The sequence below is a fragment of the Diadema setosum genome, chromosome 3 (genome assembly GCF_964275005.1).
Source record: "Diadema setosum chromosome 3, eeDiaSeto1, whole genome shotgun sequence".
NCBI classification, from domain to species: Eukaryota; Metazoa; Echinodermata; class Echinoidea; order Diadematoida; family Diadematidae; genus Diadema; species Diadema setosum.
In genome coordinates this window covers 5,332,654-5,358,607 of record NC_092687.1, presented here as the reverse complement: position 1 = coordinate 5,358,607, position 25,954 = coordinate 5,332,654, and the positions used below count along the sequence as shown (strand labels likewise).

The 25,954-nt window shown below is 38.4% G+C and overlaps 2 protein-coding genes across 2 annotated transcripts in view; one reads left to right on the top strand and one right to left on the bottom strand.

Annotated features, from left to right (window-relative positions):
- LOC140226684 (uncharacterized) overlaps positions 1–25,954 on the top strand; it is a 493,686-nt gene that overhangs the window by 165,630 nt on the left and 302,102 nt on the right. The gene's annotated exons all lie outside the window — the stretch shown is intronic.
- LOC140226620 (uncharacterized) lies at positions 649–24,501 on the bottom strand. Its single transcript, XM_072307069.1, has 5 exons — positions 24,210–24,501; positions 21,302–22,917; positions 20,564–20,731; positions 19,356–19,427; positions 649–993 (listed from the first exon to the last, which is right to left on the bottom strand). The coding sequence occupies exons 1-5, from the start codon at positions 24,499–24,501 to the stop codon at positions 649–651; spliced, it is 2,493 nt and encodes an 830-aa protein (XP_072163170.1).

The window sequence follows — 25,954 nt, the reverse complement described above, 5'->3', positions numbered from 1 at the left end:
TTCTTAGTTTCGTTTTATCTTTTCATGGCTGTACTCAAAATACTGAAAAATTGACCATGAAGGAAACTTTGACATTAAGTTACCAAAAAAAAAAATGTCTACATGAACTTAGGTAATGATAAACGAACAAACAACCATTATGTAGCTGGATAGTAACCCCTCACTCTGTTTTGAATACTTGCTAGCCCTACACAACATAGACCCATAAGAATCCCTTTTCAATTCAGCTCAAATATTTTCAACAGTGTTTCCGTCATTATTGGTAGCTTCTCCATTGGGAAGAATGTAAAATCCTTTACATGATTGACTGGCTGAAAGAAGTACGATGAATTGTTTTCGTAACAATTATGTTTGTTCTGTAATTTTCTTACGACATTAAGAAAATAAGATATTACTGTCTAGAATAAATATTTTCTTTTACTTTCGCTGCTGCAGCTTTCTCCTTGAGTCATGACATAATGGATTCTAACAAGATCAACTGTCAATTCGAATGCATTTTCAACTAATGAAAAAAGTAAAGGCGACATAGATATCTTTTATACTTACTGACAGCCTTTCATGTCAGTTTGTTAAAATTGAAAGAGTGTGCTAAACATCACGTTTGTAAAGATTAAAAAAAACCATTAAAGTCCAAGGTTTCATGTGAACTCACGACACGTTCTTGAGATGAGGATAAGAACTCGCATATTTGATCAGCGTCACGACCCCATCATTGGTCAATACCATATCTGTTACAGACAGTCCGGTTACTGTACGTGGTGCAAATAATTCATCGAACAATCGGAACCAAGCGCAACCATATAGGTGGAGCTCCACCTTGTGAGAGTAGAGTGGCCACGCCTTGCCCAGGTCATAGGATTCGTCGTAAGGTGATACGTAAACAGAGACTTTCTTCACATTGGGGCAGAGCGAGGCCACATTTAACTGCCAGAGAAGCTGGAGAGATTGCAAGCCTACGTCAAGGTGGGTGATGGAACTCTCAACGAAACAACTCTGTGGAGAGATCGACGAAAAAAAACTAGAGATTGTAATTTGTCATCACTGACAAATTAAGGTGATCCTATTTTTTTTTAATCAATGATTCGAGTCCTGATAGTGCAAAGTCTCAGCTACAACATATTAAAATCTGAGAGAAATTCACCGAAGATAGTGCTCGATAAAGAGAGTCATGTCAATTTTCACATCTAAAAAATTCCCTCCCATAGAGATAACACGTCATAGCGAAGATAGAAAAAGAAGTACATATGACCTTTGACCCCACTTTGCACACCCAAGATGGCATCTGAGCAAAAAGTAGTTATTTTATGAAATGATTCCTGTAACATGGTCTTCACGTGTGCAGAATATGGGAAAGATAGGACATGTATTCACCAAGATACAGGATGAAACATCTATGGCCTTTGACCCTAATTTACATACCCAAGATGGCGTCTGATCAAGTAGTTGTTATTTTATGAAATGATGTTCGTGACATGAACTAAACATGTGCAAAATATGGAAGTGATAGAGGCCGTTTTTCTTGAGTTATTGCAAAATAAGTTGCAGAAAGAAAGAAATATCTCAATACATCGAAGATAAGCTTGAATTTCACCCACAATTTTTGACGTGATCCCGACAGCGTATGAAAAAGCGAAGGGCACATTAACGATAGCGTAACGTCTCAGCTACAACATATTAAAATCTGGGAAAAATTTACCGAAGGGTAAGTGAGCTAGTGCTCGATAAAGATAGTCATGTCAATTTTCATTTCAAGAAAAACTGCACTCCCATAGAGATAACACGTAAACTGGTCAAATTTGACAAGATTACTTTCAATCCATTTTTACGAGGTTAAACCGTCATCCAATCAAAATTTTGTAATATATGTTTGTAAGAACATTAAATAAGCTACAACATACCGAAATCTGGGTGAAAATTGACGAAGGACTAGTGAGATATGGTCGAGTGAACTTGAAATTTGATGACGTCATTTTGAAAATTCACTTTTTTTACTTTATTAAGAAATTTGATATCTTTTAATCATTTGTGACCCTGCACCTCAAAACAAACAAAAAGTCGCCAGACATGAATTTTTAGTTGAGACCATATTCTGAAAGAGCAGACTTTAAGCTTTAAAATGATGTATAACTCAAATCAAATGGACTCTCCTAACCTATTTAAATGTTGGAAAGAAAACACAAACTCAGGAAAAGCGTGAACTGAGAAAAGAGGCTCTGAAGTACAGTGTCCATTCAAGCGCTTAATCTCTACCAAACTGTGCTGGCTGTGCGATGAATGGGACAAAAAACAGGAAGTAAACCACCAGAGTAACAACAATGAAGAGATTATCAGATTAAACTGAAATTAAGCATGCCTCATTAACACATTCTGTTCATGATTAAAGCCAACTTTCAAAGCAGTAGCATTATCCTTTGAAAAGTTATTAGAGTTGAAAGTGAAGAGTGTGGACAAGGTTTTTCAGAAATGAAAAAGGGATTCTAAAGACACACCTAATCACACTATTCTACCAAAAATGTTCGAGATAAACTGCTAAAAAAACACACTTTCCTGTCCGTTTTATGATACCATATTTTAGCATAATGTAAAAGAAGACCCGCTCTTTCAGAAAATATGAAAAGGTCAAGTTCGGCTAGGTTGACCAATTTCACTTATTTTCAGTCCTCACGCAAAATCAGTGTGTGCGACTTTATGTTCGTTTTGAGGTGCACAGTCACATTTTGTCAGCATTGCCACCCAATGAAATGACATGTACAACTCATCAGCTTTCAAAATATGTAAAAAAAATGGGGGGTCACCGTCCATCCTGACGAGTAAAATCGGATTTAAAATTAGCAGTTTTTTGGCATAGTTGCACTGTATATCGCCATTGACGCGCGCGCGGAATTTCAACTTTGACGGGCCCGTATGACGTCATATTGAGTCGGATCGACTTGAAACTTGGTAGAAATATTCCTTGAAATTTCAGACATTCGATCCGTGCGATAAAATGGGAAATTTCTATTGCACAAGAGCTGTGCGTGCGTATATGCGCGCGCGCGTACGCGTCCGTCGATTTTTTTCGAAATGCTGTAAATGACCTGAAACGTGTGCAAAACAATTTTGAGGTTAATTAAGGGTGACCCGCTACAACAAAATGGTCCTAAAGTCGCGCACGGTCGAAGCCGTGAAAATCGAGTTTGAAGTTAGAGCATCAAAATTGGTCAAAACTTACGATTTTCTGAATTTGACATAGAGTCTGACATGTCTTCTATCACCTGTCGAAATTTTGAAGCAAATTGATGAAAGGAAAGACCAAAAAATAGCGTTTTTCTGGGCCATGTTTTTGGGGCGTTTCAACGAAGCAGAAACTGGTTCGAACATTTGGATTGAGCGCCACACATAGGCTCCGCCCCTAACAACGACCAGAGTGATCTCATTGGTCAGTTTGCTGCTTGCCGCTAACCGAAGCGTGAAGCTCGCACACTGCCCAGTCGACTGGTGCGTGCGGGCGGGTTGCGCTATGCCCAGCCGCTTCTCCTGACATGCTGGTCACTGATTGGTCGGTGAGGAGACCGCCGACGCTGTGTTTGAATGAGCATTTCGGGGGTTGCTAGGGCTTAACTTCTATTGTCCGGAGGTGAATACTGACTTGCGTGTCTCTTGATTGTGATTGCGTCGCAAGGAGAACTTTTAGGGCGCTTTTCTCGAAACAGTGATTTCCCAGACGTCTTGACATGCTCTCTTTTAAACATCGATATCTCCGCAGCCGATTATTTTTGCAAGACGTGTTATATATAAATTTAAAGCAGAAAGATTAGGAAATTGTGTCATGCAATTTTCAAATAATCGACCTCGCCCGACTTTAGGATCATTTTGTTGTAGCGGGTCACAAGGCATGTTTAAATTTCAACGCGCGCGTATGCGCTCGTTTACTATGAACGTGACTAAATTTTATGAATTATATAAATAGACCTTGACTTGAACTATATGATATCTTAATTTCATTCAAAAATTCCGTACCATTAATGAGATATTGATGTAAACGTGATTTCAGATAATGACGTCATAATGACGTCACGGTTAACTGATCACATTGATACACTAGATCTGTCGTCCTTAGGACATGATACATATATGGTATAAGTTTGAAAGTGATAGGTAGGGGACTTTTTGAGTTAACCGCTGCACAAGATTTGAGGAGAAAGAAATAAAGAAGAAGAAGAAGAAGAAGAAGAAAGACTCCATACAGATACAATAGGTGATCCGAGAGGATACTCGGATCACCTAATAAGAATTGTATACTTATCGTCGCGGTACAAGTCTAAAGTGGTGTTAAGTTGAATTACATGATTGTTACTTTGAAACAATGCATTTAATTTTGTCCATCAATCAGAAATGCTGTCCATTCACAGGAATTGATAACACAATTTCCTGGACCCTATTTTCCTAAAATATATAAATGTTTTGATTACATAAAATGAATAACTGCATATAATTTGTGCCAAATCGAAGCTAGCTATGTCAAAGAGTGCTGGCCTGGCTTAAATCACAATCAATGATTAACCCATATCTGTCAATCTACTTAATGTCCAGTTAGTTCGTGGAAACACCCTATAAAAAGATCGCCGATCTGCTACATATTAAGCACTAGCAAAAATGGGTGTACGCCACGGGCTCGACACCCAACGCATCATACACTGCTCATTGTATTGGTATTCATAAGTCTGCTGGACCAGATGCCACACCTTCACGTCTTTTGAAGAAACATGTCTGCGAGCGTATACCTGCTCTAACGACTCGTTTCAAGCGTCAATACAGCAAGGAACTATTTCACTCGATCGGAAGAAGGCAAAAGTGTAAAAAGCGAAATAAAGCCAGCAATTATAGGCCAATCTTGCTTTAATACAGCAAGCACACGCATAGTCCTTGAGCACATTGTGTACAGCCAGATGATGTCACACCTTGAAAGAAACAACAGAAACAATGTACGCGTACTGACGGATGTTCAACATGGCTTCAGGTAAAGACGTTCCTGTGTCAGCCAACTACTCATGGATTACCCATTATCTGCTGGAAAGGCATTGTGCGTTTGTACGTGTTTGTCAGGTTGCATTATTGAATATACTTCAAAATTTGGAGGTTTGGATGTATAGCGCTTTACAATATCAGAAATCAAAATTTCTCTGACTTTAATTTTATAAGTCATAGCCGGTGTCCATATAAGTAAATATCCACAAGGAGAAAACTGTAGTGCGTTTTTATCTAACTAACACACGTTAGAGCAGAAAGACAATTTTCTTATGATTAATTCAAATGGATATATCATGGCGCCTTCCGATTAAACTCTTCAATAGTTATTCCAGAAAAGATATAAACAACAGCAACTGGAGATTGATTAGGTTCACCAACTACCTATTTCACCTTTTTTGAATCGTTACAAGAAATCAGGATATATGGGTTTTATGACGCATATTTAAATATGATGTAACGTCACGTACATAAGATCATAATATACCTGAGATTTACATGTTTGAATTAAAAGGTATGGAATAGTGTCGAGTAAGGTGAGGATTCGGCTCCTTAATTTCTTTTTTTTTTCACTTTATGAAATGTTAAAGAACCTACAATTATATTGGGAATTCAATGTCTATGACATGTAAATCGGTTTTGAAATCCCTGAGATATAAAAAACAAACAAACAAAGTAAACGAAGCGATCCTGATGAATTTAGGGTCCATCGTTTTATTTTGATTATTTTCCTTTAAGCCCCCGTCACACTAGAGCGGATCGAGCCAACGGATGCCCAGCGGATCCGAAAATTTGGAGATACGCTCACTTCCGTTGCTCGTCGTTCGTGACCCGCTTGACGTTCGTTGTATCCGCTAGCTGTTCGCAGAGATTCGCAGAGATCCGCCGGAGCCAAATTTTGATTTTGGACATGTCCAAAATCTTGAGCGGATGACGAACGGGATGAACGGAATGTTCGCTTAGCATCCGCTGATTTCAGGGGCGTATCTGAGGGGTGGGGGGGGGGGGCAAGGGGGGCACGTGCCCCGGGCGCCACTCCTTGGGGGCGCAAAAAACGAAAAAAAAGCGAAGAAAAGAAAAAAAAAGAAAAAAAAAACGAAGAAGAAGAAGAAGAAAAGAAAAAAGAAGAAGAAGAAGAAAAGAAAAAAGAAGAAGAAGAAGAAAAAAAAAAAAAAACTCGCCCGGAAGGGGGGGGGGGCAGAAAACCAAATCAAACAAGATAAAAACAAAACATGATGATGACGCGGACAAAATGACAATGTTTATTGTGTTCACACAAGAATTACATGTTCCCTGAGCTGAAATACAAAAATTTTCGGCGCGCTCGCTGCGCTCGCGCGCCAAATATATATAAAAAAGAAGGTAAGAACAAAACTTGATGATGACGCGGACAAAATGTCAATGTCTATTGTGTTCACACATGTCATTTAATATTTAGCAGGCAAAATGTTTCACTGAGCAGCGGCTGCAATTTCTTTCGTTCTGAAGCGATCGCCAATTGGATCAAAAGGCGCCAACGGTTTCGAACATATGGGGGGGGGGGGCGCAAAAAAACCCAAATAAAACAAGATAAGAACAAAACGCAATGATGACCCGGAAATATACAAATTTCGGCTCACTCGCTCGTACTATTAGAGCATTTTTCAAGTCCTCAGTTTGGTGGTATAAATCGTTATCTATAAGGCTGTCACTATATCTTGATTAGAATGGTAAGATTTCATGAGCAAAAAATGACAAGAGTTCCAGGTTTAGTAAGCTGAAATAGAAAAATTTTCGGCTCGCTCGCTGCGCTCACTCGCCAAAATTTATCAAAAAAAGGAAGAAGATAAGAACAAAACGTGACGATGACGCGGACAAAATGACAAGGTCTATTGTGTTCACACATGTCATTTAATATTTAGCAGGCAAAATGTTTCACTGAGCAGCGGCTGCAATTTCTTTCGTTCTGAAGGCGATCGCCGATTGGATCAAAAGAGGACGCCAACGGTTTCGAACATTCGGGGGGGGGGGGCGCAAAAGAAAATCAAAAAAGATAAGAACAAAACGTAATGATGACGCGGAAATATACAAATTTCGGCTTCAGTTTGTTAGTATAAATCGTTACCTATAAGGTCGTCACTATATCTTCATTAGAATTGTAAGATTTAATAAGCAAAAAATGACAAGAATTCCATGTTTTGTAAGCTGAAAATACAAAAATTTTCGGCTCGCTCGCTGCGCTCGCCAAAATTTATACATATATTTATATATATATATATATATATATATATATATATACATATATATATATATATATATATATATATATAAAGAGAGATAAGAACAAAACGTGATGATGACGCAGAAATATACAAATTTCGGCTCACTCGCGCGCACTGATTTAGAGTATTTTTTAAAACTCCTCAGTTTGTTGGTATAAATCGTTGTCTATATAAGGCCGTCACTATATCTTGATTAGAATTGTAAGATTTGATAAGCAAAAAATGGCAAGAATTCCATGTTTTGTAAGCTGAAATACCAAAATGTTCGGCTCGCTCGCTGCGCTCGCTCGCCAAAATTTATCAAAATTCGCTACATTTAAATCACCCTCAAAAGACCCCTTTTAAGTGCTTGAAAAAAGTATATCATGTAGACTTTGTTTAAAGTCCCTACCGGGATGGGGTTGGGGTTGAACACTTTTTCAGAAATTAGGGGCGCAATTTTCACGCTTGCCCCGGGCGCCGTTTCCCCTAGATACGCCGCTGATTTAAAGTTTTGGTCGCTCTGCATTCGTTTCTCATTCGTCCGCCCTTCGTCCAAATTCGCCTAGCAAATCTGCACAGCAGCACACGTTAATCAAATGTAGATTTAAAAAAATAGATATTCGTATATAGCACCATAATGATAATAATGATAGTTATAATAATAAGAAAGGTAAAGTTCTTATTTGCCCAGGGTAGCCTCTTCAGTGTTGTCACTGCTCTACCAGAGGGCCCTGCCATTATTATTACCCCTGCGTTGCCAGGTACCCATTTATACACCTGGATCGAGAAGGACATCGGGGGTAAAAAAAATCTAGTCCAAGGATGTAAGCACGGGGCGGGATTCGAACCCGGGTCCTCGGTTCGGGAGTCGGATCCACTATGCTACAGCCCCAACATGACATTTCATCATACGTATTCTGGCATTAAGTAATAAGAGAACATTTATCTAGACCACTGCTACAAAAGTCAACCTGTAGTAAATGGGAATCTCTGAAAGGAAATTGGGAATTGTGAAAGTTCGACTCCAGTTGGAGGAACCAGACGTAATGGAGGGTTTTGGACTACCAACATCATCGTCACGTGATCATCAGTGCATCAGAGGGAAGTACAATTTTAGGGGAATCTTGAATGAGTGACATCAGGAGTACTTGGTGGTTACTTCTGCTTTCTTCTTTTTGGGGCTATTTTCACAGTCACAACTATCTAAAAAAAAGAAGAGTGAAAATGTTCAATCTTGAAGGAGTGAATACTAAGCAACAGAAAAGAGTGAGATTCGAGTGAAATTGGAGTGACTTTTGAGTAAAAATTTTCATTTTTCACTAATTTTGCAGTGACCTCAGGGATCACTCCAAAATCTTCGAGTGATCCCTGAGGTCACTCCAAAATTAGTGAAAATGAAAATTTTCACTCCAAAGTCACTCCGATTTCACTCGAAACTCACTCTTTTCTGTTATTTACTCCTTCATGAGTGAACATGTTCACTCTTTTTTTTTTTTTTAGACAGACAACATTACTTGACACTGTCACTGCTCAAAATGATTTGGTAAAGTGTGCGTCATCCGAGATCCGTCACGTGATTGCCGCAGTATCGCTCTGCATATGTTGGGTTTTCGCTGCTCATTCGCTTTGTCCGCTTAGCATCCGTTGGATGGACTGTACGCATTCGCTTTCATTCGCTACTTGATCCGCTCGTTACACGGTTAGCATGCTCATCATTCGTTCGGCGAACGTTCGAAAACCACATTTTGCTTGCGAATTCGAGCGGATTCGAGCGTATCTGGACTTTGCCAAATTTTGCCATTCGCTAGGCATTCGCTGATTTATACGCCGTACTCAGCAATTAAAAAAAAGTCTTTTGTATCAGGTTTGTCATTTTAACCGAAACTCCACCACCCCTTTAAACGTATAATTCATTTATTTTCTTTCAACTGATTTACATTTTTCTTCTTTTCTTCCAAAAACAATTTGTGATATGAATTTTAATTTCAGAGAGAAGAATTGAGTGTATTCGATTAAAAAGCTTCGAGAACAAAGAGCATGATAAACTGCATTACAACAAAGACAGATGTTGGTTAACATTAGCCATAACGCTTCATCACTTATGGGACATGAACAGAACAATGTCCTATATGATACATAATGACATTCATTATCACAGTCGTGGTAACATGAGTGGCATCATACGTTACCATCGTAGCTGTAACTTTTGAAATCTTCAATCATCATTTCCAAGTCTTTGTTAACCCGAATTCCTTCGTTCACTCACTCGCTTTTCTTACAACGATCAAGATTTGAAGTACACATATCTTCAGAACATGCAAAACGAACCCGACAAAACAATACAAACACGTACCCGTCTATGTTACCTTCAACATATGATTGCACGTCACTTGCATTGTTTAATCCTTCAACCACTTTTTTAATGCGACACTTTGCATTTCCCTCGTAAAATATTTTATGCTCATTTTTTTCATTACGTTGCTTAGATCTGAACTGAAATATGCACAATAGAATATTGCAAACATAATGAAACACATTGTTTAATATGTTAAAGGACTTTCAGTCGGAGCATAAATTCAACTGAACTATATCAAAATCTACTTAAAAGCAGGCTTGCTTGGACGTAGTTAACAGTATTAGAATGTGATACCCTCGCATACGCGCGGTCAAGAATAAAAGGTGACAACTTAGTGAAGAACGCACTTGACTGTACTCTCAGGCGAGAACTACAATAGTTAAATAAGCAGTCAATGATGGCTCACTGTCATGAAAGTCTGAAAAAGGCCAAAGGCTTCATTGATGATGTCGATAACAGTAAGTAGAATTCTGTTAAAAAAAAACACACAAAAAAAAAAACCGATAAAGGGGGTACTTAAAGACAAACCGAGTACTGAAAAAAAAAAAAAAAAAAAAAACAAACGTATGAGGCCGCTGTTGGTCCAAGGTCAACGCGTAAAGCTCATGGCCCTTTCTGACGAAAATCTCACCTGGAAATCAATTATGTACAACTTGCCGAAAAGGGTACTAATTTTTGTAACTAATGCTTGTATTGACTCCTTACCATTATATGCAAATCCTTAAAGGTTTGGGGAAAGGTTAACAACTAATGCGTCTTATGTCCTAATATAACCGGCACTCTCAATCATATTTGTCAAATTGCGCGACATATTTGAAAGGTATAAAAGGAGACACAACAACATATTGCAATATATTTACCGTACAATCAAAGAGTCTTTTCCCACTACCCATACCAAAAAAGAATACCATCCGATCGCCATCGGATGATCATCCGATGGTTATCGGATAGCATTTGGGCAGTGATTTGGTAGCTATCAGCAATCACCCGCTACCCGATGTCTTCCTGATAGTTTCTAACCCAGTTATCAGCAAGACATCGGCTAGCCGATGGCCAATTGATAACTATCAGGAGCACATCAGCAAACTTGGTTTTTGAAACAGCTTCTCACCTAACCATCGGGAAGACATCAGGTACCTGATGTCTTTCTGATCGTTTCTAACCCAGTTATCAACAAGACATCGGCTAGCCGAATGGATGGCCAATTGATAACTATCAGGAGCACATCAGCAAACTCGGTTTTTTAAACAGCTTCTCACCTAACCATCGGGAAGACATTAGGTAGCTGATGTTTTGCTGATGGCAAAGCATCAACCATCAAGATGACATTGGCAAATAAAAACAGTAATCAGGAAGCCATCAGAAAACTTGTAGTTTCAAAAATCTGATCATTTGTATCACCAGGAAGACATCAGCAAACATAGTCTCTGAAACCAGGAGTTCATATACAATATATATTTGTGTGTCATTAAGAAAATGTATGGGCCAGGCCAAATGGAAGAGACTGGGGGAGAGACTGTATGGGGTGATGATGACCTTGTGGTCAGACCAATGAGGTGCCCACCTCCCTGGTTAAACCAGCTTTGAAATAACCGTTGGCCATCATCATTCCTACACCACTCCATGCACAACTCCAATAGGGTCTATGTCTCTCCTCCATCATTCTTATCAGCAGGTAAGCAAGTTTCCCATTTTATCCCATATTTTAATGTCACACAGTAACAGAATGTCCTAACTTTGTGTGAAAACTGAAGAGCCTGTAATTATGGTGGATCAAGTGTAGCTGCAATGTTCAGTATGAGCCTTATAGTACCGGTATCCAGTGTCAGCTAGAAGATGATGAATCAACATGATTACCCGATACCAACTGAATGGTGAGTGATTGTGAACCCGCGAGATGTTAATGGTAGTCTCTAAAAGGACCAAGCAATGTTACATAGTATCAGGAGTGGAGCCTAAACGTTTTTGCATTGGAAATTGTGTCAATTAACTCCTGCCATGTGATACGTTAAGCTCCATGAGACATATTTACGCAAATTGCTATGAGTGGGACTGTGTGTGTTGTGCACTGGATATATACCTACGCGATGGTAAGTCTTATACCGATCGGACTTTGAGATATTGGTGGGAAGTGCTTTATAGTACTAGTAGGCCTATCTCTATGAACCGAGATGACGGAGTCTCTGCGTGGATTGTGGCAATGACATATATATTGAAATTTGATCGTAACAGCTAGAAATTCCTGCAGAAGGGTGCTGACTTCATGTGACCGGATACACCAGCCAGAAATTGTCCCATTACTATAACGTACAAGGATTGTGACGTGGTTTGTGGATGCATGCATTTTAAGGCGGATTTCTTCATTTGATTTTACATGATGGAGCAGCTACAGCCTCCCAAACAGCTTGAATTTGAATCTACAGCTAATCTTCCAAGAGAATGGACAGTGGAAAGAGGAATTCCTGCTACCGGTACTAATGTTTCTCTAGCAATTATGGATGGGAAAACTGAGCAAATCAAAGTTCAGATACTCAAATACGGTACCTGATGTTAGCCAAGAAGTCATGAGGTACCAGATGGTCAAGCCTGCAGAAGAGACTCTTCAGAGTGTGTTCGAAATGTACCCATCAGCAAGCCATTGCGGGTGGCTGGTATGTACAGGTATGTTATACATCCATATATAGTGCTATCAGCCATCGGAAAATGTACCCATGTATCGGAAAGCCGTTGGCAAATGTATACCCATCAGCAAGCCATCGGGAAATTTACCCATCAGCAAGCCATCGGGAAATTCACCCATCTGCAAGCCATCGGGAAATGTACTCATCAGCAAGCCCTCTGCTAGCGGATGGCTTGCTGAAGGTAACTAATTTGCATGTGAAATTGCCATCCGATAGCCATCGGATAATCACCAGATAGCCATCGGATGGCCAGTAGGTATAGCGATCCGCAGTGCTATCAGCAAGCCATCAGGAAATGCACCCATCGGCAAGCCATCGGGAAATTTACCATAAGCAAGCCATCGGGAAATTTACCCATCAGCAAGGCATCTGCTAGCGGATGGCTTGCTGATGGTAACTAATTTGCATGTGAAATTGCCATCCGATAGCCATCTGATAACCAACGGATAGCCATCGGATGGCCAGTAGGTATAGCCATCCGCACTGCTATCAGCAAGCCATCGGGAAATGTACCCATCAGCAAGCCGTCGGGAAATGTACCCATCAGCAAGCCATCTGCTAGCCGATGGCTTGCTGATGATAACTAATATGCATGTGAAATTGCCATCCGATAGTTATGGGATGGCATAGCATCGGATAGCTATCGGATGGCCTGCAGATGGCCATCTGCAGACCACATTTATTTCGCTGTGGGTAGTCATTTTATATAGGCTGATCCAGCTGGGTGCAAAGTGGCAGGCAGAACGATTCCACCCCACGTAGTTACACTGAACTAATCGAAGACCAGACATAGTAGTCTTGGTAGAATAAAACGCATCCTCATTGTTAAATTGACAGTACCTTTCGAACTTAACACGGACGCCGCTCATGAAAGAAAGATAGAGATATTCTATGCAAGAAAAGAACAGAACTGAGGGGGATGTTAATCACTTTTAATAAAAAGTAGCATGTAAGAATGAAAGGCACTTATTGATAATGTAGTAATTATGTAGAATTATCATATCAATTGGGTAAATGTAATGATTTACCGGAGTGACATTTGGCACTTATCCAAAAAAGTGTATAAATTGATAAAGTTGGATTGCCACGCCACTACTTGGAAATGCACTCATAGCGGACATGATTATTTATTCAAATTTCACTTGTTCAGTTAGACAATTTCATGGGGAATCCTGGACAAAACAAAATGAGTCATTGGTTATATAGTGTATGTGTACTGCGTGGGGAAAGGTATTTAATTTTGTGTAATTGATGTTGTCTGATCGTTGTCCACGTAATAAATCCGTTGTGAATATAGCTATATCGTTATTTTATTCACTGTGTAAGCATTTGTAAGTGTGTCATTATAATAAACATCATGATAAACATAATAAAGACAGGATTACAATGAAGGACTTAAAAGCACGCTTGCTTGGAGGTAGGTATAATATTGGAACAGAATGTAGGGATTATGTTTAAGATCACGGATACAACACAGGTCCAAAATATATAACTCCCCTCAAAAAAAAAATGAGAGAAAGAGAGAGAGAGAGATAGAGAGAGAGAAAGAGAGAGAGAAAAAAAAAACATATCGGGGATATAGGAGACTCTTCTGAAATGCAAATTAGGAAATGAAATAGCAGTAGATATTTTAGCATCGTAAACATTGTGAATGCAATTAAGCATGACATGACTGGTAATCCGGTATGACACAGAGGCAGATATTTCATACTACCTAACTGATCAAAAGAAAAACAAAAGAAGACATTATCATCTGCATCATACAAAGGCAAACATATATGATTTCGTAATATAATGCAGCACACGAAAGTATTCAGTGTTAAAATACGAAATAGAATAGTTTTTAAGCAGCACATGCCAGTATCTACAACAAACCTTATTTCCAGTTTCTCTCTCGGTGTCCTGATGTGACGTAGAAGGCTGAAGTCCAAATGAAAGTTTGAGAATAAAATATGTAATTCTTGGTTAAAGGATATTATTAATATTTATAAATAATACAAAATATAAATTAGTATTGCAATACACTCATTAAAAATACACTAACCACCTCCTATGTATGAGATCTACATATCAATTATAATAACCAATACTTGAGAACCGTCACGTTAAGAACAGCCACAGATCGCGCGCGCCACAACCGAGGAAAGTCATATCTTATTTGAGTTACCGATAAAAAGAAAAAAAATAATAGAATTTGATTTTGCCTGATTGAAAACTATACGGTTTTATATACCCCTAGCACAAATTTCAAAAAGTGTCTCGCTTACCAGAAATGGGTGAAATATGAAGTATTTCTTTATTTTTTTTTTTACAACGTGGATTTCAGTAGAGGCTGCGTTCAAGCACAAAAGCCGCGCCATTCAGAACCATTAGGGGGGTTTCGCTACACGACGGGAAGACCGAGAGTACGCGAAAGTAATCAGCTGTGACAGTTCCCATATCTAAGCGGGAACAAGATCGTTGATTGGCTAGCTGGGTGGGTGGATCAATCCTGCTCAGTATCGGGACCAAGCGCTATTTTGGCCGAGTACCGTATTCATTTTTTCCACAGGACGGGACGTTTCTTGGATTTGACCATGTGCAGAAGCAAATTTTGCACACGGCACGCTCAAATACCGGCCACATTGTGCTTGCGAAAACTCGCTTATGGCATGATCGTCCTAGCGAGGGGGAACACCTTTATTTCTATTAATCTTTATGCACTGGAGACCGAGTCACATACTAGTTATCAAAATAGCACGTGCTGTATAAGCCGATTAAGATGCTTCCCTTTCTCCTAACGCTAATTTAATTTAATTTAATTGATGCACTGTGTATCTTTTCATAAGAAATATTTCAACGAAACTTACAGTTGCTTGGGAGCAATAATTTTCCGTCCCGTATGGCAGACAATCTTGAACCCCCCCCCAAAAAAAAAAAAAGAAACCAAGAGCGAACTTCCAATGCTCGTCACATTCGATTTGAAGTATGTCTGGATGCAAAGCGCATGGTTTAATAAATTAAAATTGAATTAAAGCTTGGATACTGGACTAAGTAAATATCTTGTTCGGAGAATATTCGAAGAATCCGGCTTGTGGCTGCTATCGACGTGACGGGTAACATAAAGATGCAAGAATTCTCCCACACACTCCCCTTTTACTGAGTATTTGATTTTGCTACCCTCTATATGAAACAAAAAAATCAAATACCTCACTAAAAGATCTCTGAATTTCAAGTGTAGAAAAAAATCGAACTCCCTCCCTCTCAGACCCTCCCCTCTTACATTTCCCTGAATATGAAATGTATATATTTGTTTTACTTTGTTCATAGCAACAAAACATACGAATATTTCACCAAAAGGGTGCACCAAATCACTCAATCTCATGCCTGAAAATGTAATAATTTCCTTCCTTTGTGAAGTGCATACCATCCTCCGCACATTTCCCTGAATATGTGTTTGTACTTCCTCGATAGAACAAACACGAATATATCAGGAAAAAGGGGATGCGCCAAATTTCTGGATTTCAAATCTGAATTTGCTTAAATCTCGATCGAGTGGGAGGTGGTATCACCCCTCGGACACCCTTCCCATCCCGTTTCAGTGAAAACTTCTATATACTATTTCTTATTCTTTTGACAGAAACAAAAATCGAAATTTTACCCAAACGGGGCAACAGATGTCTGAATTTCAATTCCGAAAAATAAAACAACAAACCTCCAACGTGTGCGGTTCCCCCCCCCCCCTCCACACCGTTCCTCGGCTCACATATATTCCTCAATATATTTTTCTTACTTTCGTGATAGAAACAATATATCATATATATTCACAGGAAGGATGCACCTCATCACTGAATTTTATATCTAAAAATCCAAAAATCTCCTCTGTGTGGGATTTGATTTTCCCTCCTACACCCTCCTCCAGCACATTTCCCTGAATATACTTGTCTTGCTTTATTGATTGAAAAAAATACTCACACACAAATGAATATCCTCCTTCCACAACCTTTTACATTCCTATAAACAGATAATCGTATTTTCCACCAATAAAGTGCAAAAGATGTCTGAATTTCAAGTCAAAAGACGCAATCATCTTCTCACTTTCTTGATGGAAACGCAAATCAAATATTTCACAAGAAGTGTGCACCAGATCTCTTTCAAGTAGGAAAATACAAAAACCTTCCTCGTGTGGGTGGGTGTATATCCTTTTCCACACCCCACATTATCAAGAGCGATTTTCGCGTTTCGTAGACGCTTTGGTGTTTGTTTGTTTGTTTGGTTGGTTTATTTCTGCATTTTCTTTCTCCGAATACAATTGCAAATGAAAACAAAATGATACAGATACATACAAATCAATACAAAGAAAAATCATTTGCGTAACAACATTCAGTCTGAAGTGGCATAATTATGAATCAAAATAACATACTAAGGTATACTGTATCTATTAACATAGGAGAAATCAATACAGGGGACCGTCATCATAAGCAGAGCTTGACGTGGATGAGGCCCTATCTGAATATGTGATACCAATGTAATACAATGTTATCGGGAAGAACACAAGAACTCCATTTCAATTTCAAGTTATTCAGCAGCATCCACTTCTTTATCTCAACATAACAGTTAACATTAAGATAAGTATAGATTAGCATAGCGAATGTTATGCCTCTCGAGAATATCAGCTATGGGTTTGCGATACAAAGTAAACACGTAAGGACCTATCACTTAGCCCTGCGGGACTTGAAATTCAAGTATAACATCCACTGATGATTTACTATATATCCATGTGTTTTAATAGTTAGTTACCCAAGAATGAGGAGTAGCTTGATGAGGCATACGCCGTAAACAAACAGTCATCAACCCCAACCCCCACGTCCCCTTTCCTGGTATAAAGCGCATTGAATGTTTTTCCTAAATATGCAAGTATTGTACATGGAACACATTAACGAGCTAGCTCCAGTCACTGGTTGGACCAAAATATCATTTTTCACAACCTTACGTTGTCGAAGCAAACCCAATTTTATTTTGATATTTCGCCAAGCTTACCTCATACTTAGGACGGTGTACAATGAGGGATTTCAGATTGGGTAGACGAGAAATGGATTGAAGAATACTGGCTGACAGTAACGTTCCGTGCAATTTCAATCGCTGAATCTAGTGATCGAAAATGAAGTATTACATTGGTTGAAGCCCTGTATGTGTTACAAGTCATATGTAAGGATTTATATATGCGTATATGCATATATGTGACCTTGCATCACAAAACAAACGAAAAGTCGCACCCCTTGATTCTACATGAGGACTCAAGAAAGGTAAAAGGTCAAATAAGTCAATTTTGAGCTTTCCATATTTTCTGAGAGAGATATTCTTCTTCTACATGATTCTTGAGTTTGAGATCATAAATTGAATAAAAAAGTGGGTTTTCAGCAGTTTTTCTACAACCCTTTTTTGGTAGAGTATTGAGATCAGGTTTTTCTCAGAGACCCCTTTCATTTTCTGAAAATCCTTTGCACCCTCTTCACTTTCAAGTCTAATAACTTTTGAAAGGGTGATGCTAATGCTCTGAAAGTTGGCATTTATTATTTCCAGAATGTGATAATAGACCATGCCTAATTTCACTTTAATCTGATAATCCTTTAATTGTTGGTACTACAATGGTTAACATCATGTTTTTGCCCCATTTATGGCACAGGCAGCACGGCTTGGGGAAGATTAGGCTCTTGAATAGACACTGTACTTAAGAGCCTCTTTTCTCACTTCACACTCTCCAGAGTGTGTGCTTTATTTCCAACATTTATATAGGGTAGGATAATCCATTTGAATTGAGTGATACATCATTTTAATGTTTAGAGTCTGCTCTTTCAAAATCTGCCCTTAAATAAAAAATCACGTCTGGCGACTTTTTGTTTGTTCTGTGGTGCAGAGTCACATATATGTAGGTCCTATATATACATGTATGATATACACGTGCGTGTGTGTGTCTTTTTGTGTGGAAAGAACGGTTAAATTATGGGTGGATAAAAAGTTTGAGAAATATGAATAAGGAAACTTGGCTCTTTTTTTCAAGTGACACGTTTGAAAAGCCATAAAATCATATCATAATTGTATTTCCATAATTCTACCACCATTACTCACCTTTGTAATTAGCAATGACACCAATTGTTTATTCATAATTAAGACGAATATGGTTGCAAAAGGAGTTAACTGCATTTCGTGTCAATAAGAGGTATTCGCGATTAATGCTGCTAAGTAAAAAGGATGACAATATGGGAGTATATTTTTCCAAAACTTTAATAAAATTCGATGTTATACGTAAAGACCAGATATCGCATGAAAGGCCTTATTTCTCTGATACATTACTTTAAAATATTTGATTATGACGCCTCTCCGTTGCGCAACCAAACCGTTCGTAAACACAATGCATGGATATAACTTAACTTTTACGATATGACAGATCATCACCTCAAAGAAATGTCAATTTAAATACATTAATCTATTGGCAGTACATGTATTTTGTAGAGATCTTTGCTGATATTGTTCTTTCACAATACGAGATCAAAATAGGCAAGCATAAGATAATTATGAAATTTCTTTTTAAACCACCAATTAATGGGTTACAATCTCTCATGCGATTATGATCGAAAAGGGGAAACTTTATATATATACATGTATATATATATATATATATATATATATATATATATATATCGTCGCTGCGGTGACCTTGTATCTGCACTTTTGGTGAAAATGAGTTTTTTTAGATTAATGGTCAAATAATGGGTTAAGTGATGTCCTGTCCAAATCCCAACTGTCTTACTCCAAAAATGAAGCCACCACGGCATGTCAAAGGAAAGGCTATCCCATTCGCCACAGTGCTTTGGGCGCCATGTTTTTTGGCTCTCCTGAACATTTGACATTTTGTAGATACGAGGTCTTATCGCCCCAGCGACGATATATATCGCCATACATGCAGAGTGAGAGCGAATTTGAAAGAAATAACACATTTGAAACTGTGCTATCAAGTCCGTTGCACAATATTTCACCAAAAAAAAAAAAAAAAAAAAAAAAAAAAAAACCGGATACAATATGAGATACCTTTGCTGGTTCTGTTTCTGCGAGGGCGAGAAAGAAATCGTCTCCAACGTCGACATTAGTTAGCTCCAGAATCTGAAGGTTCGGCATGGTACATATAATCATAGCGTAGTCATGTAACCCAGCAGCCGAGATTCCAGACCCTTCGTAACCATCCCAATAACGAACACGCATTGATTCCAGCTACGCAGTGTTGTAGGAGGTTGAAAAAAAAAACAACAAAATGTAATGACGACAGAAATATTGGATAGCGTGAAATGAGAAATGAGGTTCTGAAGGACAGGGTCTATTCAAGTGCTTAATATTTTTAAAGGTGTGCTGGCTTTGCGATGACTAAAAAAAAAAAAGAAAAAAAAAACAGGATAGAAACCACCGTCGCAAAAAATACATAAATGAATAAAAACCGAAGGGATCATCAGATAAAGCTGTTGAATGATCTGTAGTATCATCATATTAAAGTTATCAGATTTGAAAGTGACAGCTTATACAGGGTTTTTAAGGAATCAAAGGGGGTCTCTGTAATAAAACTTATAGGCATACCGACTCACACAATTTTAAGAAAAAGTGTGCTTAGAATAAATTCTAAAAACACAATTTCCTGTTCATTTTATGATCCAAATCTGTAGTGCAGAATAAGACCTGCTCTTTCAGAAAATATCAAAAACTCAAGATTGGCTAGGTTGGCTCATTTCAGTTATGTTCAGTCCTCACAAACAGAAAAATAGTGCGTGCGACTTTTTTGTTCATTTGTGATGCATGGTCACATTTCATCCTGTAGAAATAAAATAAAAAAAAAATGGTGTCTTATTACCAATTTTTCCTGAAAAAAAAATCGTTCAAGTGTATCTATACTGGTCTAAATTATTTTGCAAAGAGAAAAAACAAAGGACACAAAAAGACAGATAAACATGGGTAACAATACAAGAACGCCTACAAAGAGAGAGATAGACGGAGAGGGAGAGAGAGAGAGAGAGGGGGGGGGGGGGAGGGGAACCAAATATGAACCCCCGGCCAGCGGAAGTGAAGATGGTATTTAGATAATCATACCACACTTATTAAAAAGCTGACACTGACACACATATCTTCCAAAAATGGTCAAAGTTATTGCAGTATTATTGTAGGGGAAGAAAACAGATATGTTTCTATAAAGAACTGCATCTATGTATATTATACATGATAGATGTAATATGTTCTTCATAAAGTAATATTACCTTTGATTGTGGAGCTAAGATAGCCATTGCTCTAAAGAAGTCATCATCCAGTCTGACATTCTCCAACTCCAACATTCTGAGGTTAGAGAGAACGTCGATACGTCGGAAAGGAGCTTCAGCGCCACATCGGACGTTTGTAACCTCAGGGTCATCTAAACGCTTTGCTGCCTTTTCATGGAAGCCCAAAACACAAAAGTAGACCAACGCTGCATGACTTTTTCAAATAGTATTAGTCACTATATAATTATATGGTGTAAATATAATGAGGTTTAAAAGTATAATCCCCCTCCATCCCCCCAAAAATGAAATAAGTAATGTCTCATTTTGTTAATATCTATTTCATACAAGTAAAAGAGTGCAAAGTGCAAATATCATTAGTGCAGGTATGGTTATTCTAATGTTAGGCGTGTGGATATTCTGTTAAAATCCTAACCACGATGCTACATGATATCAATAATATGTTGTAGATACCACACAAACAAATGTTATGGAGAAGTTTTTATCAAAAAAAAAAATAGATTAGTTCCTGACAATGCGACTCACAATATAACTGTTTTTTCAATGCATTTAAATCACATTCATACATGCACGATTATTCTGACACAAGTTTATTGCAGAGGCAGAGTTCATGTGGCAGCCTATCATTTTTCTTTTTCTTTTTCGTCTACAGTATCGGTTAAGTGTATGAAGAAAAATCAAAATAGTGATAATGTTGAATGTGCCATGAAGAGTACTTACAAAGTTACCACCGGCCTTATACACAAAATTCCATCCACGAGTTGTGTGTCCGGAACCTACCATTGTCAATGACGACATTTTGTTTAGGGCAAGGAAGACAGGCTCTAGAGCATACGTTTCTTGACATTCAAATGCGACATCAATGATGAAATCAAAGATCTTTTGATGTCCATGATATTCACACGGGTCACAATTAGGTGAAATACGATATACGTCATCGATCTTGCACAAGGAAACAAGGACAGCCCTTCCGACTTCCTTATTCTGTGCCACGGTGAAGTAAAAAAGGTGTGTAAATAATCTGTAGTCCTCCAAAAGTCCTCTCACGAGGTGGTTGAACTCTTCCCTGTTGCTCTCATACAGCGATGCCAGATGTAAACCTGCCAGATACTCCTGAAATAACTTGTGTGGAATTCGGTATCCGACCACATTCTTCGTTCTTCTTCTGTTATTTTCTCGACAACAAACAAACCGCTCCTCTTTTGTGAGCACCCCAATTTCACAGACAGTTTTCAGGTCTTGTACACTTATCTCGAGGTCCTCTTCTTGAAACACAAGCTTATTCTTTAGGAGACAAGAGAGCGCATCTTTGGCAAACTGCTGTAAAGCGTCCTCGCCTTTCTTCAGCTTTTTTGCTTTCGTCCAATGGTTTTGTTCCTTTCCAGCATAGTGGACTATGAGATGATGGATCAATTCTTGGAAGAGTTGAGCGAATGTTTCCAGTCTCTGAATTATTGTGCGGCTTCCTTCATCGTGCCAAATGTAACAAAGCATGCTGCAGTAAATGGGGTAAGGCTGCATATACTGTGCTACTAAACTGTCTTTGTCTGTTATCAATTTAATGAGACTGTATCTAGCCACCCAGTTGTCGGGGAAGAATTTTGAAATATAAGAAATCACATCTTGTCTGTCGAAACCGGTAATTTCAACAAATTTGTAGTTCTTTTCCATCTCGGTGATGGACTTTACTTGCTCAGCTCTCCATGTTCGAGTGGTAACAACAACGGGGCAGGATGTGAGCTTGTCGCCTCTGATCACAGAAATGCTATCATCATTTGAAGTTTTTTTGCTGATATCTTGTCCGTACTCGTCAAGACCATCAAAGAGAATCAGCACCCTGTTCTGTTTCTTTCGAATGTATTCTTCTACTCTTGATCCATCAAATTCCTCTCCATCGGGTATCATGTTCATTATGATATCACAAAAGCATGCGTTTCCCTCGATTTCCCTCAGAGGAATTAGGAAGAGAAGATCAATATCCTTCAGACACCTTCCCAAAGCCCAGTCCCTCGTTAGTTTGGCAAGAAAAGTTGTCTTGCCAACACCGGCTTCTCCGAATATTGCAATACGTGTCTTTGTCTCTTTCTTATCGCAAATGTTCTTCAAGTGTTTGGTGAAATTATCGTAGGACATGCTCGTTTTATTACCCCCCATACCTTCAAAAAACATCGCTAGATGTGTAAAAATTTCATCCAGCTCCACAGATGATTCGCGATGAAGTGGGGAAGTGCGTAGGTCGCTCCAAATGCGTTTATACATCATCTGCAAATGTTCTTTTAACTGCCGAACCTCGCCAGGAGTGACGTCTTCATAGTTTCCCTCTGAAACACCGGATGCTGCTGAATCTGAAAAAATGCAAACGATGAAATATGTCAATGTCAACTACTAGGAAAAAAATCCTAATCGACTGTATCACTTTTTTAAAAACCAAATCAAGTGCGATGCCATTCATAACGAAATTAATCAGATTTAAAATATTACACAACTATAGACTTAAGTAGAATTATAGGGCGAAGAAGGCTAAACACTGAATTGTCTCTAATGAAGTCGAAATTTCTGGAGCAGAGTTTAGTTTTCTTTTTGTTTGAAATCTATTCAAAAGTGTTATAAATGCGCATCGATTTTAGACGGGACCAGTCAAGCGAAAGACTTACTGGATAATGTCTTCAATGCTTATCTTCATCAATTTGAACGTGACACTTCTTGAGGTATCTCTAGTTTACAAGCCAAGTATACTCTACTGTTGTTCTACTGTGAGTATATCAAATGCACGATAGTCCTTGGAGATGGGAAGAGACCTTCCTGGACGGACAGGGGATGGGCATTTGGTCCCTGGACCTCCATGGAGAATCAACAAAAGCGTACAGTTGTCTGGATGATCAGTAATACAATCTACAAAAATCACCGCTCTTATTTCATTGTTGTTGGGTTTTTTTCATCCGGAAAACTGGCAAGAGAATGGATTATCCAAAGTATTGATTTTTTGTTTATAGAAAAAAAACCTTGAAAATTAAAGGAAGAGGAATTTCCTATGTGAGCCAGAAAATAAGCAATTAGATATGTTTTGATTGGATAATGAATTAAGATTCAGGAGCTTAAACTTTTTCGAGCGGCTTGGGTAAAAACAACAACAACAAAAACAAACAAAAAGGAAATATGAAATAAACAATACTGCGTTTTGCTTGGAGAGGGAACTTCCCACAATATAACCGGGATGGGGGTGCATACCAACTGTCTGACATTTACAATGGCGCTATCACTCGGATGTCACACCCGGTTGATTTGGCGCCAAATCATCAGTTGCCAATTAGCCATCGTTTGAGAAAGATAAAAGCCCGTCGTCGAAACCGTCACAGGTAAATACAACTTTTGGATGCGTTAAGAGATTTCTCTACCTACCTTTGCTTTCTTGTTTCTGGATTCTTTTTGTAAAATTTATAATTTATAGACGTCGACACATTCCACTACTTTTATTTCATTCCTGCAGTGAAAATTCTTTTGTTTTTTTCTGTTTCTGTATGTTTGAGGATGTCCGTGTGTGTGTGTGTGTGTGTGTGTGTGTGTGTGTGCGTGTGTGTGTGTGTGTGTGTGCGAGCTGGGGGGGGGGGGTTGGGATATCAAAGCTTACCAGAATTCAAATGCGTCTCAGCAATCCGCACTAGCTTGGCTCTCATCAGAGCTTCTTTCAATTCTGATCGGCATTTCGACGGGCTCACTCTCTCACTCCACTTCCGAAGCATGTGGACAGTTCCATCGTTAGTTATTACGTGGTATTTGCTGTTACCTCTAATGAAGTTCTGGACTTCTGCCACATTGAAGCCCAATTCTTTCCCAAGGGCCTCGATGGCTTCATTGTCTGGGATATCTCTGGCAATCTCTTTCAGGACGGAATCTGGCACATGTGACTGTTTCGCACCCATCCTGTAACAAATTGGCAGAATGAAAATCGTTAATTTTAGTTTTCCTTATTTGCAAAACACACAACTATACAAACCTATATTTTCGTCCTTTAATCCTTAAGCCTATTATCATTAAAGGAAAGGCTGTGTACCTCAGGGTCAAGGATTAAACAAGACGTCTAAATAGTAGAATTGCAATTTCTTCATATGGTTATTCTCCGAAACAGTTCAAAGTACTTCATAGCGTAATGTTTGTGCGTTTCGGTGTTGTTTATTATGTGAGATAAGATTCTGTTACAATAATGTGCAATGATATTTATTAAGAAGTGTTAGTATGACCATTTTGTTATTTGTTGGTATATATACGAGAGAGGGTTGGTATTCGTGGAATATGAAGAGGAAAGAGAGGGAGAGAGAGAGAGGGATGTGCAAATATTAAACGCAGAATTGAATATATTGTAATGAATTAAATACAGCTTATATTTATTTTGACATTTGAATGTCAAAATAATACATACAGCACATTATGTCAATTGATATAATGTGTTCAAGTTCAAGTTCAAGTTCATATTTATTCCTTTTTTCCACAATATATAACACAAACATAAATCTCACTTTCTTAAGTGACAAAATCAATGCATACAATTGTACAGAGAAAACAACAATAGTAGCGATACATTGCAATAGTTGCTAAGATAACGAAAGTGAAATAGTTTTCAATATATGCACTGTGTGAAAAAAACGGAGGGACCCACTAAAAAGACAGAGCTTGTAGAGTGTGGGCCCCTCTTTTATTAGAAGTCCGATGTAAAAATTGAATTGAAAACAGCAAAAAATCCGCACAAAAAGTTCGTCACAAAAAAGTTTGGCAGCCCACTAAGAGACAGACGAACAAACAGTTATACATAAAACAACTACAAACAGAGTAATGAACATGCAACGGGACTGGGACAGCAACAAGACTACTTGTAGGAGGAAAAACAAGAAAAAATAACTTGACGACACAAGAGGAAACAAGACTATAGCGTGATAAAGAGGTAACAAAATAGACAGGAATATGCAACACAGATGACGATCCTCGGAGGTTTGAGGAAGAAAGAGAAGAAGAAAAAAGAATGTCGAACAAACCCTGCAACTGCGAAGTATAGGTTAAAGAAAATCTTATAATCAAGGCTTGAGCAATAGTTACAATAATAAAGAGAACGGCAATGCCGATATTGCGGATGAGTAACAAAGTAAGCCTATAAACTAATCTGATTCTGCGAGTCGTCATTATAAGATTGTAAAAGAAAAGACTTTAATCTAAATGAGCATATTGCGGGAGCAGATCTTAAATCATGATTCAGGGAATTCCAATAATTTGGTCCAGTGTAAATAAGTGTATTCTTTGCTAAAATCGTTCGAAGAAGTGGTCAATGAAACTCGTTAGAACGTCGGGTGGGGTAATTATGAAATGATTGATTTTTTTGAAACA

Bases quoted from the DNA above. Each gene is read 5' to 3' on its own strand.
- LOC140226620 (XM_072307069.1), bottom strand. From the start codon at position 24,501: ATGGGTGCGAAACAGTCACATGTGCCAGATTCCGTCCTGAAAGAGATT. The intron at 19,428-20,563 runs GTAATATTACTT...CCGAACCTTCAG, and splicing joins TCTTAGCTCCACAATCAAAG to ATTCTGGAGCTAACTAATGT. The intron at 994-19,355 runs GTATCTCATATT...ATCTCTCCACAG, and splicing joins CAGAAACAGAACCAGCAAAG to AGTTGTTTCGTTGAGAGTTC.